General features: G+C 46.7%; 1 protein-coding gene across 1 annotated transcript; it reads right to left on the reverse strand.

Moving 5' to 3' along the window:
• On the reverse strand, nt 1–20545 carry LOC143276031 (uncharacterized). Its single transcript, XM_076580417.1, has 7 exons — nt 20504–20545; nt 16446–16534; nt 15346–15437; nt 10985–11165; nt 9404–9535; nt 8159–8802; nt 1–305 (listed from the first exon to the last, which is right to left on the reverse strand). Exons 1-7 carry the CDS (start codon nt 20543–20545, stop codon nt 247–249), a joined length of 1239 nt encoding a protein of 412 aa, XP_076436532.1. The 3' UTR covers nt 1–246.
• Between the last annotated feature and the right edge of the window lie 773 nt (nt 20546–21318).

Raw genomic sequence — 21318 nt, forward strand, 5'->3', positions numbered from 1 at the left:
TGACTGTAATGACTATATGTAATTCGTGAACGAGACAGACACACATGTACTGGTCATTCACACACTCTGAAGATGGCAGGCGCAGGTGTACTGGCTGTTCACAATATGTGAAAATGGTGGGTACAGATGTACTGGTTGTTTCCAGCACGTGAAGGGGACAAGTACAGGTGTACTAATCATTCACAGTGTGTGGATAGCCAGCCACTGTCGACACCTCCACGATGGCCACGCTGATTGCGCATGTCCTTAGTCGTCGCAGTAATCATCATCGTCATCATCGTCGTCATAATAGCATCTGCGTCCATCTGAAAAGCAATTAGAATAGATATATTCGTCAACTTCATTATCATCATCGTCGTCGACGTCGTCGTCAACGTGATCATCATCATACCATCGTCATCGTCGTTGCTGTCATCGCCGTCATAGTCATCATCATAATTGTATGTCCCTCCATCGTCAGCAGTTATGGGATGAGAAACTCGACAAGAAACATATAATTGTCATTTCCATTTGAATCTCTGATTAGTGCGTGCATGGTTGAACTTGGGGCGAAGTGCACTGCTTGCGACAACTGACGGCGACGGATAGCAGAGCAGACAACGTAAGTGCACTGTCTTGACCACTGACCTACATTTTACTTGAGACAAAGGTTCTATCCAACACATGTGGTCTTCAGGGCGCAACATCGATAGGTCGTTTAACCACTCTACTGTTCTAACACACCATAGCGTAGTGCTGGCCTACAGGTAAGGCGTCCGCTTAGGAAGCGAGAGAACCTGAGCGCACTGGTTCGAATCACACCAGCAGTTACCAGTTTTTTTCTCGCCCGCCACTGGACCTTGAATGGTGGTCTGGACGTTTGTCACTCGGATGAGACGATAAACCGAGGTCAGTGTGCAGCATGCATTTGGCGCACGTAAAAGAACCCACGGCAACAAAGGGGTTGTCCCTGGCAAAATTCTTTAGAAAAATCCACTTCGATAGGAAAACGAATAAAATTGCAAGAAAAAAAAAGAAAAGAAAAAAGGGTGACGCTGTCAGTGTAGCGACGCGCTCTCCCTGGGGAGAACAGCCCGAATTTCACACAGAGAAATCTGTTGTGACAAAAAGAGTAATACAAATTCAAATTTCCAAACGTCGCTCATTTACATAATCGCTCCAAATGGTTGATAATACCATCTCGGTGTATCAGTCAGGCTAAATACCCTGTTTTCAGTGTGTCTTGTTTCTGTTTTCAGTGTGTCTTGTTTCTGTTTTCAGTGTGTCCTGTTGAGGTTTTGTGTGGAGAGGAGGAAGGGAGAGTGGGACTGGTTTTGGGGTGTTGTAGTTGGGTTTGGGCGTTGTGATGAATGCAACTGGTTTTGACTGTTCCCATTGGTTTACTATGGACATTGAGTTTGATATGCACTTTTGATGCAAGGGTTTGCCATAATTCGTCATCTTTGCTTCCTCAGTTGGACCAATCTGCATACTGTGATGGACAATATATACACGATATTTATTGTCATTTAATTTTTATATAAATAATTATATACATGTAGCTGAGTGCTCAGCTGGCTACGATGACTGTTTCACACACAAGCTGATTAGCAGATGGCATTATACACTTGACCAGCTGGGCATAACTGACGCGCTTTACTGGCGCAATATATATTCAAAATTTGAATGGGAGTCCTGTCTAAACAAATGCCCCAAACATTTATCAAACCAAGTCTTTGTATCATTCGCCGCCAGATTGTGTCTGTTGTGCTTACACACACACTTAAATCAGTACGAAGCATATTTGATTTTAGTTTCATTGTTCGTCAGTTAACGCAACAACAACGAACGGCCTACATCTAGGAAAATCGGAAATCCCCAGAAAAGTCAAAGAATATCAAAAAGAACAGGTACAAGGCCATCACACCATCGATCGCCTCAAAGAAATGAAGGCAGAGAGAGGGAGCGGCTGTAAGTCTAGCATGAAAGGTAGAGCACGATGCTTTGCAAATCAAACAAATATCGGCATCATTTCCAAACCAACATTGTGCAAATTTCTTCAAAATGGAACAGAGTCTCTGTGGGCTTTTCCAAATACGATAGACTGAGCAACACACTAGACGCCACGTTCTTGGCATCAGAGATCTTTTCCCATCCCTCTTGTGGCCAATCAGTGGCAGCCTCTGTGCGTGTGTGTATATGTGTTTGTGTGTATGTGTGGGTCTGTGTCTTTGTGTGCGTTGTGAGGGTGTAAGTGTACACAAGTGTGAGGAGAGTTCTGTGCACGTGCGTATGTGTGTGTGTGGAGGGGGGCGGGGAAGGGAGGGGTGGAGGATGAGGTATGTGTGTGTATGCATGCCTACACTGTGGGAGCAACGGAATATTGGAACGTCCGGGTGAACAGAAATATATCTTTGTATATATGTGTGTGGGGTTGGGGGTGGGGGATATGGGCGTGTGCTTGTACAAGTAAGTGTGCCTGTGTGTGTGTGTGTGTGTGTGTGTGTGTGTGTGTGTGTGTGTTAGGGCTCATATACGTTTATGTGTATTTGACTATGCTTTCATATCTGTTTGGTGCATATCTGTTATGCATATATGAGTGTATGTGTGAATGTGTCTACATTTTTTACATTTATTTGCTTATTTATCATCATTGTTGTCTTTTAAAAAATTTTTAATTTGTTTATCATTTGTTTTATTATTATTATTATTATTATTATTATTATTATTGTTGTTGTTGTTGTTGTTGTTGTTGTTTTGTTTGTTTTTTTAATCATATTATTATTATTTTTTTTTTTTTGTACGCTTATAGCTGACTTCATCACGTTTTTGCGCCTTATACATATTATTATTAGTAGTAGTAGTTCTATATATATATATATATATATATATATATATATATATATATACTTTCTTTTTTCTTTTTTTTTCTCAAGGCCTGACTAAGCGCGTTGGGTTATGCTGCTGGTCAGGCATCTGCTTGGCAGATGTGGTGTAGCGTATATGGATTTGTCCGAACGCAGTGACGCCTCCTTGAGCTACTGAAACTGAAACTGTTCGTCAGTGTAAAGATTTCAACTGACGCTAAGTTTATGTCATTTTCTTTGTTCGTCACATATAATGCTACAATCTTCAATTATATATGTGATCGCTTGTTGGAAACTAAAACCACACTATAATAGTGTTTGGATGAGATTATATCAGGCTTTTAACAGCTTATATCCATTGTCGAGACTTAGCGACAATCACTACACGACCAGTGATGCTCTCCAGCTGAGGCCGAGTTGAGATGTGTATTTCTGACACACAATATTTAGTTGATTATCTCTTCCACTGAATCAGTAGACTACATGTATCATATACTGGAAGAATTGTCGTAATTCCTTCTTTAAATCTATATCACTTGTGTCTGCTTACGTTAAACTGATTAAACGCAGTTTGTAATTTTCTGCGATGAACTGGCTAAAACTGACCAGTTCCATGTGACTAACATCAGAATTGTTAATTCATCCGACATAATCAACACTTCATTTTGTACTCAATATAAAGGTGGTGTTGAGCTCTTTGTTTTGCAACAAGTCCGATGTAAAGTGGTTCAGGAATCATTCAGAAATCTATCACTGAACACCCGACAACAAACACAATTTTGATCAATTTCCACCTGACTGCGGCCGATTTGCTTCGCAGCCCACGTGGGTGTCCTTGCAGTTTACGTGACTTGCATAAATAGTGACAGAGTGGTGAAGCTGGTTACTTTTCATTGTTTCTGTTTGCCTTGGCCCGATTTATCCTTTTACTCAGACATCCACATACATACCAATATCCCCACTCCTCCTCTACACTTAATCCTACCCTAAAACCCCGGTTCGTTACAAACTGATTATTTTCATGGCGTGACATGTACTATTTTATCTATTTTTATGTATCTTGCTATTGTGCTGGCTACATTATAGTGTAAGGTATACATTGCTCCTGATGCTCTGCCATCAGCAGGACCCCATATCATCACCATAATCACCATTATTGCTAGCATAATAACAACAGCAGTTATACTACTACAACTTCTCATACATACGGACCGACGGATGAGTAGGCAGGCAGGCTTATCTGTCGGTGTGTGTCCTCATATGGGAGAAGAGACCGATTCTGGATGTGCAGCGCTTCCCACAGGTGTTGCTAGGGAAAATGTCTCCAGAAGTGTAGCCCTGCTTCCTTCGCTTACGCTTCTCCTTAATGGCCAGCGTTCTCTTGTTTTCAAACATCTTTATGCCACTAGAGTACTGCATCCTCCAGCGAGAGCAGTCAAGGACATCAGTTTCCCAGGAAAGGATGTCTGTGTCACAGGCTTTGAGGTTTGTCTTCAAGGTGTCCTTGAAGCGCTTGCAAGGTCTTCCAAGTTTGCGGTGGCCTTCCTTCAGCATCTTGGGGATCCTGTTGTCTGTCATGCGGACAACGTGTCCTGTCCAGCGTAGCTGGCACTGGATCAGCAGGCTTTCGATGCTGGGCAGGCCGCTCCTCTCTAGGACCTGCAGGTTGGGGACCCTGTCTTGCCACTTTATGCCAAGGATCTTTCGTAGGCATCTCTGGTGAAACTGCTCAAGTTGTTGAATGTGACGGCGATACGTCGTCCATGTTTCACAGCAGTACAACAAGATGGTCGGCACAACAGCTCTGTAGGTTTTGATTTTGGTGCTGAGCCTGATGCCTTTGTTGTTCCACAGCCTGTTGTTGAGTCTGCCATAGGCAGAGCTGGCCTTGGCGATGCGCAGCGTCACTTCTGTATCAAGGGCTCCGTTGTTGCATATGGTGCTGCCCAGGTAGAAAAACTAGTCGACTGACTTGATCTTTGTGTCATCGATCTTGATTGCAGGTGGGAGGGAGGCACTGGCGTTCTGTGAGCTAGCTGGTTGGTACATGGACTCGGTCTTGCTGAGACTGATGGTGAGTCCATAGTGCTTGCAGGAGGTTGAGAACCTGTCCATAATGAACTACATGTCCTCATGGGTGTGTGCAGCAAGCGCACAATCATCAGCGAAGAGGAACTCTGTCAACAGTGCCTCAAACACCCTGGATCTGGTGTGGAGTCGCCGCTAGTTGAAAAGTTTGCCATCTGTGCGAAACTGAATGTAGATGCCCCGGTCACAGTCTTGGAAGGCGTCAATCAGCATGGTAGAGAAGAGAATGGAGAACAGTGTGGGTGCCAGGACGCAGCCCTGCTTCACTCCATTAACCACAGGGAACGGATCTGACATGTCAGTATTTTCCTGTACTCTCGCCTGCATGCCATCGTGGAATAACGCAATCAGCTGGATTAGGCTCTCTGGGCAGCCGAACTATAGGAGGATCTTCCACAGACCACGGCGGTTCACCGTGTCGGAGGCCTTAGTCAGGTCTACAAAAACCATGTGGAGCTCCTTGTTCTGCTCACGGCACTTGCATCTGGCGTACGGTAAACACCATGTCACATGTTCCCCTGCCTGAGCGGAAGCCGCACTGTGCTGTGTTGGGGACATGGTCAGCCAGTCTGTACAGTATGATGCGGGCGAAGATCTTGCCAGCGATGCACAGTAGAGAGATTCCACGGTGGTTATCGCAGGATGTTTTGTCTCCTTCCGTATGTAAATGTGGATAACTGAAGCATCCTTGAAATCCTGGGGGACCTCCCCTCTCTCCCAGATAGACTGGAACAGGGCGGTCAGCTTGTCTGTCAGCACCTCGCCTCCTGATCTTGTCAGCTTCAGGGCCTTCCGGGTCTCAGCCTTGGTGGGAGGGGCAGCTAGCGAGTCATTGACTGGTAGCTATGGGAGGGCTGCAATTACATCGTCAGATACGGACGAGTCCCTGATGAGGAGTGTGTTGAAGTGCTCTGCCCAGCAAGCAAGGATGTCTTTTTTGTCTGTCAAGAGGGTGGTCTGGTCCAAGGCTCGGACAGGCGTTGATCCCGTGACTCTCGGCCCATACACAGCTCGGAGACCATCATGGAAGGTCTTCGTGTCGTGAGCATCACAGCGGGCCGAAGCTCTTCGGACTTTCTTTCCCCACTAGGTGTTCTTCATCTCACGCAGCCTCTTCTGTACGAGTTGCTTAGTTTGCATGAACTGGTCCTTCTTCCTCTGGCAGTCTTTATCGGAAATGTGATCCTTATGCCGTATATGCAGTGCGTTCAGGAGCTTGGAGATTCCAGAGTCGTTCTCGTCAAACCAGTCTTTGTAACTCCTCTGTACAAAGCCGAGTGTGTCAGCTGCTGCTGTGTACACAGCATCTCTGAAGGTGCTCCATACCTCTTCTACATCAGTCGATGCAGGAATTTCTTGGAGAGCTGCTTAAATTTGCTGCTGCAGCACGTCCTTGGTGATAGGGAGGCGGTGGATGTTCGGCTTCCTAGGGGGTTTCTGCCTGGCTGGTTGGAGCTTGCCTGCAAATCTGATGTTCATCTTGCTGCGTACCAGGCGATGGTCCGACCAACAGACTGCTCCTCCCATGCAGCGTGTAATGGAAAAATCACCTCTGTCCCTCTGCTGGACAATCACATAGTCCAGCATGTGCCATTGCTTGGAGTGGGGGTGCATCCATGTGTTCTTGTACTTGTCCGCTTATTGGAAGAGGGTGTTGGTGATGGTCAGTCCATGCTGCGCGCAGAGTGAGAGCAAAAGCAGTCCGTTGGAGTTGCACTTGCCAGTGCCGTGCTGTCCTAGGACTTTTGGCCACGAGGAGAAGTCCACGCCGACGCGCGGGCATTGAAATCCCCAAGGATGATCAGCCTGTCCTTTCTGTCTACCGCTGAAATGGTGCGGCTGAGCTCCTTGTAGAAAGCTTCTTTGATGTCATCAGGGTTGGTCATCGTCGGGGCAGCTGATGACTGTGGAGAAGCGATCCTCGGACAGCTTCAGACGCAGGGTCATCAGCCTATCGTTTATCCCAAGTGGAAGGCTGTCAAGCTGTCGTGCAAGTTTGGTTCGTATGGCAAAGCCCACGCCTGAGGTTCTTGGGGTGCCATCTGGCTTCCCAATGCATTAGAAGATGTAGCCCCCTCCAACTTCCTCCAGCTGGGTTTCACCGGCAAACCTGGTTTCGCTCAGGGCTGCTATGTCCACCTGGTAGCGATCAAGCATTCTAGTAATGAGCGCTGTGCGCCTTTCTGGTCTGTCGTCTCTGTCTAAAAGGGTGCGAACATTCCAGGCACCCAGAGTCAGGGCATGACTCCTGGTTCTTTTCTTCTGTTGTTTTCGACCGCTAGTGTTGGATGTCCAAGTGGGTGCGGTTTCCTACTATGTACTAGGCGAGGCAGGCTTTGTTTAGAGATCCTTTTATCTCCCCTTCCCCATGTGGGGAGAGCAGTGTTGTCCCTAAAAAGGGCTGCTCTGACACTGTGGGAGGATACGGGCGCCGCATCTGCCCCAGTCTACGGGGGACGACCATCACCCCACAACCGCCAGCGTGCAAAGTCGTGACTAGGAACTGCCAGCAGCATCCTCTGCCTGTTCCCGTTACCACTTCTCCATCGTTCTGACATTAGCCTGGTTGCCTGACCAGCACAGGTGACTCTTTTTTTAGTGAATAGGAGTTGTGCAGTCCCTTACCCACTCTCTCGCCTATCGACGCTCACAGTCATACAGGTGCAGATACTGCCACGTGTAGGACAGCCTCGGCAGGTGCAGGTTGTTTCTTCGGAGTTCCGTCTCCAAGGAGGACTTCCAGCCAAGGATTAGAGCTCTCCCTACCCTTTGGTCATCCTCTTCCGCCTTCACAGCCGTTGGGAAAGGTTTCCTCCTCCATCTGGTCCGTCGTTGGGAGACTTCACATGCGGCAGGTAGTACTGGGTTACATAGTACCAGTAGCAAGAGCTATGCCCCTGACCTGGCTCATATATATATCAAGATTCTTCTTCTTCTTCTTCTTCTTCTCATCATCATCATCATCATCATTACAGTAGTAGCCCGACATGAGGTAAACAATATCACCCCTGACGGAAACTGAACCTTCGTCATCCATGTCAGTACGTGACTTTCCACTTCGCCACGGTGACTGGATCACCAGGAGGCTATTACATCATCATCATCATCATTAGCAACAGCATCATTAGACTGTTATTATTGATATCACTCCTAGGAGTTGCAATGCTAGTAAAAGTATATATCTTCTTGTTTTGGACGATTCTAAATCCAGTACAGACACTCACAATAATGGTAGGGATAGTAGCTGAAGCCACGTCCTCCAAGCCCCCCAGAGAAGCCACGTCCTCCAAGCCCCCCAGAGAAGCCACGTCCTCCAAGCCCTCCAGAGAAGCCACGTCCTAGTCCTCCAGAAAATCCACTCCTACCAGCAGTACCACCTCCACCCAAGACAGCACCTCCACCCACGACGCCACCTCCACCCAAGACGCCACCTCTACCAAAGGCGCCACCTCCACCCAAGACAGCACCTCCACCCACGACGCCACCTCCACCCAAGACGCCACCTCCACCAAAGAAGCCACCTCTACCAAAGGCGCCACCTCCACCCAAGAAGCCACCTCTACCAAAGACGCCACCTCCACCCAAGACAGCACCTCCACCCACGACGCCACCTCCACCCAAGAAGCCACCTCCACCCAAGATGCCATGTCTAATGCCTCCAAAGAAGCCATGTGTCAAGCTGCTACTGAAGCCATGTCCAAAGCCGCCATGGAAGCCAAAGGCCCCGCCCAAGTGAATGCCGCCATGGAGGCCCCGCTTGTAGAACGGTGCCGGGGAGTACGGTGCGCCATGGAAGGAATAGTAGCTGTGGGACACCGCCAGCACAGCGCTCAGAACGAGGCATGCTGCTGTTAGCTTCATGGTCACTCTGTGCACAGAAAAGGAAGATGTCATCACTATCCGAGGGTTGTAAGGAGGACGGAATGTTAACAAGAACATCAGCCAATGCCGCTCCACTCAGTTAAACCCCATAAAAAAATCTGAAAAATTGAAACGAGCAAACATACAGGACTTATAGATTACATACATTCGATGTACGACTGTCAGTATTTTGTTTTGGCTGTCGTAACACACACACACACACACACACACACACAACCACACACACACACACACACACACACACACCGGCACAAAGAGGCACAAAACCACTGAAGCACAATGGTTCCTTACATGGCTGCTCAGACAGATGCTTGCAGAACATGGAAGCGTACGTTTGGGAGAAAATAACCCTTTTTACACTGCCTTTCATGTGTGTGTGTGTGTGTGTGTGTGTGTGTGTGTGTGTGTGTGTGTGTGTGTGTGTGTGTGTGTGTGCGTGTGTGTGTGTGTGTGTGTGTGTGTGTGTGTGTGTGTGTGTGTGTGAGAGAGAGAGAGAGAGAGAGATATAAAGGTACGAAAAGAAGTATTGAAGGGAAACCTGAATCAGATCAGAAAGAAAGAACGAAGGAAAGATAAAAAGGACGAACCGAATGCTGAGCAAAGCGCAGGGACGACGAGGAGACGTGAGGAGCAGTGAGGGGCACGGCTGATGGTGCGCCAGGCGGGGAGCTCTCTTATACGTGTGGGCTGTGTGGAGGGCACGGCCCGGGGCCTGCTTCCTGCACCGCGACAGACGGGCCGGGTCACGGGCACGGACATTGATTGCACGCGGACCCTTTCAACTTCCTTGCCTTACACCCGAGGCTACCATACCTGGAGGGGACACATTCATGACACCCCCCGCCTCCCTCCCGCCACTCTGAAACCCTTCTTCCCCACCGATCACTGAGAAAAACAACAACAACGACAAAAAAGCTGGGCATTGGATGAACAATTGAGGAAATGATGGAGGGAAACCCACCACATCTCTTTAATCAACTCACATATACACACTATCACGCACGCACTATGGTGCAAGCACATAATATCATAATGATGTGTTCAGTGCCAAAGGGAGCCTGCCTACAAGGAGACAGCCTGGACAGAAAAGCAGCCTATTGTCAGACATTAGCCAAGCGAAAGAACAGAACCCTGTCTTGATCCATATATTGAACAGAAATGAAGGAAAAACAAAACAGTTTAAAACACAAAAGATATTAAGACTTAGCTGGGCAACATAGTTCTATCCCGAAAGTCAGTGTCCATTCTGGGTAATTTATTTTTGACATTGAAGAAAACGCACGTGAATTCAAATAAATGTATAATTATATGCTATGCAACCTGAACCCCCTTTGTGTGTATATGCAAGCAGAAGATCGAATACGTACGTTAAAGATCCTGTAATCCAAGTCAGCGTTTGTTGGGTTATGGAAACAAGAACATACCCAGCATGCACACTGTCACGGAGTGCCACAATCTGATTTCCTCGTGCAGGGAGTTCAAGTGCTTCTGTTTTTTCGCACGTGTTTTTTGCACTGATCAGTGAGTATGTTTTTCTCTGCCCAGTTTAACTGGTTAGAGACACACAGTCTGTCGCAGAGGCTTGGAAGGGAAAGGTCTCGCTGTTGATGCTCTGTGGTTCTGGCTGCAGGTAATCACATATTATTTTTCATAAGAGTTTAAAGATACAGTTAGTCTTTTTGGGGAAGCATGTGTTTTTTTATGTAATGTAAACGTAGTTAATATTTGTTGTGCATATTTTGGTGGAACTATGCTTTGCGAATATATTGTGTAAACTTGGCTACACCGCAAATTGATCAAAGGATAGTATGTTCTCTGTACATATAATCGCTAGCATGAAGAGCAAAGGTAGTATAGAATTATGCTATCTTTCTATTTCTAAATGTTGAGAAAGGTGGCCAGGTTTTTTATAATAACCTGGGAATCAAATAATCCATTCCCCTTGTTAGTCCCAACGCATGGATAATGAATAAATGTTTTTGTTTTTGTGTTTCATGTAAGCAGCATGGCCTTAATGAGAAGCTGATATTTGATAATTGGAGAGTCCGTGGATAGTTTAAAATATTTATTTGAACAAATATAAATAGGGGTATGAATGGAAAAGGATGAATTAGGTGAAAGGAGAATGTGGAAATTATATAGAGCATATATCTTATGGGTCTTAATACACCGTCCCAGAGTTCCGGGGCAGACGTAGAGACAGCCCAGTCCGATGAGACGGGATCAAGCCACTGTCCGAGGAAACGTGGTAGCGGCCCAGTCCGGGGAGACTGGAGCGGGACAGCCCTGGCTGTGGTCTGGTGAGGCTGGTGCAGCCACGAAACAACGTGTCTTGAAGACTGACACGTCCTAAAGAACCACGAAATTTGTGTGTTCGGCACAAGACCAGAGGTATATGTGTGTTGACTGTTAGTCGTGGACCACAGAAACATCGAATAGAAGTCAGCATTCCCCAGTTTCAAAATCGGATGCCTGCGTTTGTGTGTGTCGTGTGTATACTATTTGCTTGTTAAGCAGAACAATTTGTGAATTTTTTTGTTGTTGTTGTTAAATTATATAGGCTCAGGGGCAATACCTTGTCTGTTTTGTTTACGGAAGAGTGCGGGAGATCAAGACTGAACTCGCATGTGAATGTTTGTTGCCTCCCTTTAGTTTGTTTGGCGATCTGTACATGGCAGTTAGTGTGATGGCAATCTGTACATGGTGATAAGTGTGATGGCAATCTGTACACGGTGATCAGTGTGATGGCAATCAGTACACGGTGATCGGTATAATGGCAATCAGTACACGGTGATCGGTATAATGGCAATCTGTACATGGTGATCGGTGTGATGGCAATCAAAACATGATCAGTGTGATGGCAATCAGTACATGATCAGTGTAATGGCAATCAGTACATGGTGATCAGTGTAATGGCAATCTGTACATGGTAATCAGTGTAATGGCAATCAGTACATGGTGATCAGTGCAATGGCAATCTGTACATGGTGATCAGTGTAATGGTAAAAAGTGTACATGATCAGTGTAATGGCAATCAGTACATGGTGAGAGGTGTAATGGCAATCTGTACATGATCAGTGTAATGGCAATCAGTACATGGTGATAAGTGTACATGGTGATCAGTGTGATGGCAATCAGTACACTGTGATCAGTGTACATGGTGATCGGTGTAATGGCAATCTGTACATGGTGATCAATGTACATGATCACTGTAATGGCATTCAGTACACGGTAATCGGTGTAATGGCAATCAGTGTACATGATCAGTGTAATGGCAATCAGTACATGGTGATCAGTGTAATGGTATTCAGTACAAGATGCTTGGTGTAATGGCAATCAGTACATTGTGATCAGTGTAATGACAATCTGTACATATCAGTGTAATGGCAATCAGTGTACATGGTGATCAGTGTAATGGCAATCTGTACATGGTGATTGGTGTAATGGCAATCAGTACACGGTGATCGGTGTAATGGCAATCTGTACATTGATCAATGTACATGGTGATCAGTGTGATGACATTCAGTACACGGTGATCAGTGTAATGACAATCAGTGTACATGGTGATCAGTGTAATGGCAATCAGTACATGGTGATCAGTGTGCATGGTGATTGGTGTAATGGCATTCAGTACACGGTGATCGGTGTAATGGTAATCAGTGTACATGGTGATTAGTGTAATGGCAATCTGTAACTGGTGATCAGTGTAATGGCAATATATACATGGTGATCAGTGTAATGGCAATCAGTGTACATGATGATCAGGTCAGGTCATTAGATCTGCTACTGGTAACCTGTAATCCAGTACAACCTGTTCAGGGTCGGGTTGCCGGCGACTAAACCGGCACTCCCACTGCTCCCTTCCGGGACTGGTGAGGCGGGTGGCTAGACACCCTTATGGAGATCCATAAAAGGGCGTCGGCTCAGGAGAGCCACCGACAGCCATCTAGCTCCACTGTGCTGTGTGCATGTCACACACAGTTGGCCCCCGGGGTGTGTCTACCCATGCATGCGAAGTTTGGATCCGGCAGAATCTGCGGAAGAAACCTATCGGTTCAACGGAGAGGAAGGCGGTTACAGCAACGCACTGTGGAGTGCAGAGAGCAAGATGAGACACCGAAAGGATATCTTGGTCATCCACTGCATCCGTGCTCATCCTCCAGTCGTCTTGACTTAGTCTTGCCACTGGAAATTGGTGGACCCGGACGAGAGAGTGAGGTCGACGTTGCGCAACTCCTCTTCACTTTAAACAAACTCATCGCGCAAGTCATCAGTCATCCAAAAAGACCTTTCATCCTTCATCATTTCATCACCCCCAAGTCCTGTGGCGACAGGCGAGCGACGAAACGACAGGTGTGGGTACACTGGCAGTCGCAGCCGCAGACCTGCCACGCAGGCGGCTCAGGCCATAGGGTCGTTCTTCGTCGACAGGAGCAGCGATGGAGCTCGGCAGCCGTCTGAGCGTCTGAGCAGCCCTCTTTAGGAATGCACTGCTCACCTCCCTGGCATGAGGAAGGGGCTAGAAAGGTGCCCTAAAAATTCCCCTTTTTCCTTTTAAAACACCCTGGCCCCTTTCCCGGGGCCCGGGGGGGGGAACCCAACATAAAGGGGGCAAAAACAAAAAGAAAAAAGAAAAGAAAAAAAAAAGGGAATCTTTCCCCACCTTTGGGTGTTTTGGAAAATAAGGGAAAACTCCCGGGAAAGGAAAAACCTGGACGGGACCCCAAAGAAACGGCACTTTTTCCCAACCAAACTCGCCAGGATACCAAAAATTGACATCGCACCCTTTGATTGAGACTGGGCTTAAAGGCAAAGGGCGAGCTCTTTAAAGGGGGAAATCTGGTTACAAACCCTTCTTTTTGGAGTGGACGGGGAAGCAAAAGAGCGAGGGTTGGGGCGGCTTTGGGTTTTTGCAGTAAAAAAAAGAAACCTTTTTCAGAAAACTAGTTTGGAATCCCTAAGGGGGGCCCCAAAAATGGGCCCTTATGACCATGAAACCCCGCGGGAAACGGCCCCGAAACACCTAAACCACCACGTCCCTACGCCCCCAACCTTTATAAACCCCGGGGTTAAAAGTAAAGGGCAAAGTTCAACAGGACCTTCCCCTCTGTCTTTTGTTTGCAAACCCCCAAAAAGAAAGACAAGTTTCCAAAAAATTTTTGGGGAAATTTTTAAATTTTCGGGTTTTGGCTCTGACTACATCTCCGGGGAAAGGAGGGTTTTGGAAAGCACGGTGGGGCCACTGAAAACCCAAATGGATTGCTTTTTGCTTCAGATTTGGGCCCAAGCACGAATTTGCGGGAAAACGAACAGTTTTCCTGCCTCCCCCCCCAAACCCGGCCCGTCAGGGATGCCCCCACCCTAAAAGCTTTGGCCCAACTAAAGGGGGATTACGTCTTTCGTCAGGAAAAGGGGAAAGGCAAGATTTTCGTTAAACAAAGACCAGGTTCGGCGCCGAGTTTTTTGGAAACCATCGCCTTGAAACTCAAAGCTGAAAATTCGGGAAACCCCCGCCCAAGAGACGCCCCCCAAAGGGCCCGAAGGGTCCAAAACGGCTCAACATCCGCTTTAAACTGAATAACATTCACCCCTCAAACATCCTTTGTGGGAAATGCTGGAAAAAATCGTCTGGGAAACCGCCCTTTTGGGCAAAACCCGAATTTTGGAGTCTGACCCGGGGGGAAAACCCCGCTGAGGGTGGGTCCCATATTTCACTTTCAGAGCCCCCCGGGACCCATGACCAAAAGCCAACCCGGTTGAAAGAAAACTGGTGAAATCCCAAGGGAAACTTCGGATGAGAAAACCCCGTCTTCATTTAAAGCCCCCCCCGAGCAAAACCCCCCGTCCCCATCAAAAAAGGGTTGTTTCGATGCCTCCCGGACTGTTTTAGCAAAAATTTTCGCCCGATGCAGGGTAAATTTCCCGAGTTTACAAAACGAAGGGGATCCGGTAAAGCTGAAAAGGCACGAAATGAAGGGGGGTTTTATATGCCCTAACAAAGCTAACGGGCCCCCCCCATTCCTCAGGATCCCTCCCCCCCCCCCCCATGGGAGATGGGGAAAACCTTTTAACACCGAAAGGAGAAAAATTTTCCCCAACGCGGGCCCGGGGCACTTTAACAGTTCTTTAAATTTGCCCTTTTTTCCAAAAAATTGGGGAAGCCATAGCCGCTTCCCCCAAACCCCAACACGAAGCACCCGGACATCCCCCCAAAACTTCTTGAGACCCAGAAAGCAATTTTCCCCTCCGGGGTATCCCAAAGGCCCAAAACACCTGGCTCAGACTCCAAAACCAAAAAGGTCAAAAGGAAGGGAGGCCCTGTGCTGACTGAGAAGCCATCACTTTTACTTTACTCATTGGAAAAAAGAGACCCATCCCCCCCGGGGTTTCAAAGATGCATCTATCAACAATTGGGACAAACGAAAGGGGGAAACCGGGAAGCCTGTGAAAACCCAACGGGGGATTTCCTTGCTCTCCATCGCAGGCCCAAAAAACTTCCGGGTCCCCACTAAACCGCCTCACAACACACCTTTAACCCCCGGGCATTTTTCCCGAGAGCCAATGTGGTTCCCCAAAGGGGCGCGGGGAACCCCCGGGCCTGGTGTTTGCTGCAAAAGGGAGCTGCAAGAGAAAATTTGGGGGGCAAAATTTAACGTTCTCCACCAAATTTTGGGCCTCACTAAGGCCCTTTGACAAACCCGGGTTTGAAGGGGCTTTTGGGGAAAAACAAAGGGCCAAAAACGGAAAAACCCCCCGGGGAAAAAATTTTTTCCTTGGCAACCAATTCCAAGAAACATGGGAGGCTCGAAATCCAGGGGCAAAGGAAAACCCTCCCGCTCCTTTTTCTTTCACAAATGGTGTCAAACAAGGCTGCGTCCCCCGGGGTCCAAACGCTGTTTCAAACCCGTGTTCTCCTTTCTTTCTTACTGAGCCCTTTAGAAAATGGCGATGTTTTTAATCGGGCCCAAAGGAACCCAAAAAAGATGGCAAGTTGTTTAACCTCAGAAGGGGTTTAAACAAAAACGAAGGTCATGACAGGGCATCATCAAGAAATTTTTTGGTTTTCTGATGGGTTGTGCCCTCAACGCGGATCGAAGCTTTAAAATGCCCCAAATCAGCCGACCAAAAGTTTGGGCCCCTTCCCCAGGAACTTCGGGCCCTTTCCATCAGCACAGGAAAAATGAAGTTCTCCATCACCACCCCAGGGAAAAACCCTAAAGTTTTAGCCCAAACAACACATCAACGGTCAGAGACCATGCGGGTGGGGGTTCACATACCTTTTGGGAGCACACTAAAAAAAGAAAAGCACCATCGAACGATGAAAATGAACGTCAGGGTTGGGAAGAGCAAGCGCAACTTTTGGCTTTTCCCGTGCAAATGTCCCGGGAACCCGAAAAAGGCAATAAATCTTTAACCAAACCCAAAGGCTACAAAAGATTTGGTCTCCCCCACACTACTGTAACGGCCCTTCCCAAACTTTTGGGCAGTGAAACCCAAAACCCCCGCCAAAATTTAACCACTTCCCCCCCAAAAGCCTCAGGAAGGCTACTGAACATCAAGTGGGAAAAACAGGGACCCCCCGAAACAAGGGCTTTGCAAAAGGCCCCCCTTTCCCCCATCTTCACCAACCTGACATCCCCCTTCGCTGGGCTGGACACGTGGCCCCGCCTTTCCAAAAAACCCTCGGGTTTCCCCCAAAAAGGGTCTTCAAAGGCGAGCTGGGAACAAGGGAAGAGAAAAAACACACGGAGGGGCAGAAAAGCGCTTTCAGAGATACTCTGAAAGTCTCTTTTTAAAAACGTTTGATATTTAACCCGACTTCCCGGGAGGGGAAACTGCAGGGAAACCCTTTTACAAAAAAACGCGCCGCCCGGGGAAAAAAGGCGCCCAAAATTTGGGCGAGGCCAACATGGGCTTTCGGGAGCTGTTCAAAAAGCGGGCACCCAAGAAACACGGGCAAAAAAACCCCCTGACAATTTATTGCCTGTCTTTGGGCGCCCCCCAAATGCAAACGAACATTTTGTGCGCAATTGGGGCAAAATTTAGTCATTTTCGGGATTCCCCAATAGTTTGCCCCTGGGGCCCTCCCCCCCCCCACCCCCCACCCCCACCCAACCCCATCCCCCAGGGTTGGAAAGACAAAGAGGTCCCTCAACGAACTCGATGGACACACCACCCCCCTTATGAACAAAAATTTTAAAAAGGGAATCAGTTCATGGGGATCAGTGTAATGGCAATCTGTACATGAAAATTTTTAAAAAGGGAATCATGAAAATGGAGTCTTGGATGCAATCATTTCAAAGGTAAAAAGGGGTATAAATTTTTAAACAGTGTTTAAGGCAATCCGTGTACAAGGTGATCGGGTTTAATGGCCAACGGTACACTGTGGGTCGGGGTTTCATGGGTGAACGGTGTAAATGGGGAGCCCTTTTTATGGTGATCCGTGTAATGGCCCTTTAGTACAACCCGGGGAACACGAAAATGGGGAATCAGTACATGGGACAGTGAAAATGGCTACCGGATCCTAAAACCCTTGCAAAACAAAGCTGGAAAGCTCAAAGGGAAGTAAGAAACCCCGGGAAAAATTCCAAGGGGCTTTTAAAAACAGGCACATACCCCCCCCAAATCAAAGGGGGGTTACCGAAAAAGGCAAGTCCCCCATGGGAAAAATGGGAGCTGCTTTTTAAAAAAAAGGGGAAAAGGGGGTTTTTAAAGGAAAAAAAGAAAAACAAGGGGAGGGAGCAATCGACCCCTTTAAATGCCAAAAATAAAAACCATTTGCACACCCATGGAGCTGCAAATAAGGTTTGGAAATAAATTTGACACTGACAAAATGGGGTAGCAACAGCGCTTCAAAGAACCGGCCCTCCTAAAAAACGCCTCGGAGATTGGGGTGGGCCCGCAAACCCAAAAATTTCCCCTGGGATGCCAAAAAGGGCTCCGCTCTCTTTCCCGCCTCTACAATGTTTTACACGAAGGGCCCTTGCAAAACTTTAACAACCAAAGGGGAAAGGTCGGGGGTGCTTTCTCTTGCGGGTGAAGGCCAGGCTTCCAAAAAAATTCGAAAGATGCTCCCAAAAGAACTAAAGCCGGGCCAGAAACAAAAAAATTTTTGCTCCCGGGGGGGGCAAAGACCAGTCTTCCATCAAACCAGCGAAAGCTCAAACGTTGCCGTGCCCCCTCCCAAAAAGAACCGGGGGCCCCAAATCACCACCTTCCCGGATAAACGATTTGGGTTAAAAAAAAACGGGGAAAAAATGAATGCCTACGCTACCTGGAATCTTCGACAGAAGGGTGCCTTCAAAAACAAACAAAATCCCGTTTTTTCAAAAGCCAAAAAAGGGGCCTTTTTTAAATTTTTAAAGGGAAAAAGGGGGAACCAAAGGTATTGAAAAACGCCACCTCTTCCGTATAACCATCCCCTCGTCCTCCCCGTTTTGATTTGACCCACGGGGGCTTTGGGTAAGCCCAAAACTGCCCCAAAACAACCTCTTTTAAAAATTTGAGTTTAAAAGGAAAACTTCAGGGTGGGCCTTTGGGAAAAACAAAAGCCCCGCCCCAAAAGAAAACCCAATGCGAAAACCCCGCTGACCTTCCTTCAATTTCAGGCCAAAACAAAATTAAACAGGGCCAAAACCTACTTCAAAGAATTAAAAAAACCTCCAAAACCCACTGCCCTGACGCAGCAAAGAACCAAAAAGGCAAACCCTTAGGGCGAGGAAATCATGGTTGGGGGAAGCAAAGACACAAAACCCGCTAGTATGCCAATTTCAAGACCTGAAAAAAACAAAAGAAAGGGGAAAACCCCCCAAAACCCCAACCCATTTTTTATTTTTCAACACAGCCCTTTCACCCACTCAAAGGGAAACATTTGGGCGGGAAATGGCCAGAGAAAAAAAACTGATGCGGAAGTGAAGCTACTCATAAAAAAAAAACATTTTAAAAAAAGAGGAAAACACATAAACACAGATGGGTCATCCCCAAAGAAACCAAAACCGGTTGGGGATTCAAATGGGAAAACCCAAAAAGGAAAAAAATTTTGGGAAGAGAAAAAATGCCAAAAAAGTCCCCAAACCCCCACCAAAATGAAAGGGAAATTTAAGCTGTGGCACTTCCTTTTCCCGGGCCTTGTCCATCCATTCACCCGGAAAAACCCCATGGGGCCCGATTCAACCGCCCCAATGAACCCCAACCCGAAAATTGAAAACGGAATGGGAAGCCCAAGGGCATAAGGCAAAAGCCAACTTTCCCGATTAAAAACTCACATGGCCCTACGCCCCCGGACATTCAGGTGTTTTAAAAGGGGAAAAGAGCGGGGACAGGGCTTTTTGGGAAAAGGGGAAGCCAACGGGGCGGCCTTTCATCCCAGGAAAATCGAAATTTCCCCAGAAAAATTCAAAAAAATATCAAAAAGAAAAGGGAACCCGGCCATCACCCCATCGATCGCCCAAAGGGAAAAAAAAAGCAGAGAAGAGGGAGCGGGCCCCTAAATCTAACAAAGAAAAAGTAAGAACGATCTTTTCAAATTCAAACAAATAAAAGGCATCATTTTCCCAAAAAAAACAAATTTCGCAAATTTCTTTAAAACAGGAAGGGCCTGTGGCTTTCTTCCCAAAAACAAAAGACTGAGCCCAACACACTAGAAAGCCCGTTCTTGGACGGGGATCTTTTCCCATCCCTCTCGCGTGGCCCGTCATGGGGACCTTTTGTGCTGTGTGTCTGTTTGTGTGCTGTGGGGGGTCTGTGTTTTTGATGCGTTTAATGCAAACTGAGTTTAAAATGTTCACAGGTGTCGGGGAGTTCGGTGTGTGTTTTGTGTGTGTGTGTGTGTGTGTGTTGTGTGGTTTTGGGGTGAGGGGAGGGGGGGGGGGCAAGGGGGGGAGGTGGGGAGAGGAAAAGGTTTGGTATTGAGTGTATGCATGCCTACACTTTTGGGACCCCAGGATAAGGAACTAAAATAATATATATAAAAAATTATAAATATAAATATTTTATAAATATAAAAATATATAAAATATATAAAAAAAACTTTGAAAAATTTTGTTTGTGGGGGTTGGGGGTGGGAGATTTGGGGGTTTTGTGTGCTTATGCAAGTAAGCGGTTTTATCTGTTTTTGTGTTTTTGTGTGCCGTGGGAACTGCGGGTACATAGACTTTGAAATGAGTGGTGGGGGGAAAGGGGGGGAAAAAAGGGGCAGATAATGTTTGGTGTGCGTGGTGTGTTTGTGGGGGGTTTGGGGCTATGTTCGTTAAATGTATTTGACTGGGCTTTTAAATCTGTGAAACGGGGGTGTTTGGGGCATATCTGTTAAGCAATTTTGTGGGGTAAAGTGTGAAAAGTCCCCTTTAATTTTTACATTTTATTTTGCTTATTTATCATCAAATTTTTTTGCTTTTAATTTTTTTAAAATATTTATTTATTATTATTATTTTTTTTTTTCATTAAATAAAACCTTTTATTTTTATATCAAAATTAATTTTTTATTTATTTATTTTAGCTTTTCCAAAAAATATTTTTTTTTTCCCCAAGGCTACCAAGTGCGTTTGGGGGGTTTCGGCTGGTTCAGGGGGAAAAAGCTTGGGAGAAGTGGTGTCCCTTTAATTTGGGTTTTTTTCCAACGCAGGGGAAAGCCTTTCCTTTTAGCTACTGAAAATTTAAACTGAACAGTGTAAAGGGGAAACCCGTACATGGTGGTCCGTGTGCATGGGGATCAGGTGGGAATCAAACATGGGGTGTCAGGTGTAGGGGAACAGTACAAAACGATCAGTGGATGGCAATCAAGGGGGGGGGGGGGGGGAAAAAGGGGGACCCTGTACAAGGGTCATTTGGGGGTGGCAAACAGTCCCCGGGATCGGGTAATTTTTGTTTATGAATTTGGGGAATCATAAATACAATTTTGGATCGGGTTTTAATGGCAATCATTTCAAAGGGAAAGTTTTAAAAGGGAAAACAAATACAAGGTTTGGCACGTAATGGGAAACCCGTACCAACCCAAGCTCGGGGTAATGACAAACAGGGACATGGGGATCGGAATAAGGAAAAATCCCGGAAAAATTGGGGAACAAAGTAACCCAAAAAAATTAAAATGGTGAACAGTGTAAAGGCAAAACCGTACATGGTGATCATTTTAAAATGGTGAACTTGTAAGGCAATCAGTACGCGGTGAACGGAGTAAAAATTGGGGGGATCAGTTAAAAAACCAACAGGGGAAAAAACGTGGTCGGGGTTTGGCACCTCCCCGTACAAAGGTGGGCAGCGAATGGCAATCAAATGAAACCCGGTGATCAGGACCTTTGGCCAACGTGCCTGGTTAACATGTTTCCTGGGATCATTGTGATGGGAGTCCCGTAAATGTGGATGAGTTTTTGATGGCAAAAAGTACAATTTTCCCCGTTATCAGTGTAATGGCCCCGTTAATGGGGATCAGCGTAATGGCCAAAACATGTACAACGGGAACAGTGTAATGACAATCTGGGACTTTTTGGGTCAGTGTAATGGCAAT

Source organism: Babylonia areolata, chromosome 31 (assembly GCF_041734735.1).
Source record: "Babylonia areolata isolate BAREFJ2019XMU chromosome 31, ASM4173473v1, whole genome shotgun sequence".
Lineage (NCBI taxonomy): Eukaryota > Metazoa > Mollusca > Gastropoda > Neogastropoda > Buccinidae > Babylonia > Babylonia areolata.

Coding starts and splice junctions, on each gene's coding strand:
- LOC143276031 (XM_076580417.1), bottom strand. CDS start 20,545: ATGTTTGATTCCCACCTGATCCCCATGCACACGGACCACCAT. Junction 16,535..20,503: donor CCATGCACACGGACCACCAT/GTACGGGTTTCC, acceptor CCTTGTTCCCAG/CTCGCCTTTGAAGACCCTTT. Junction 9,536..10,984: donor CCCCGGAACTCTGGGACGGT/GTATTAAGACCC, acceptor GTCGCGGTGCAG/GAAGCAGGCCCCGGGCCGTG.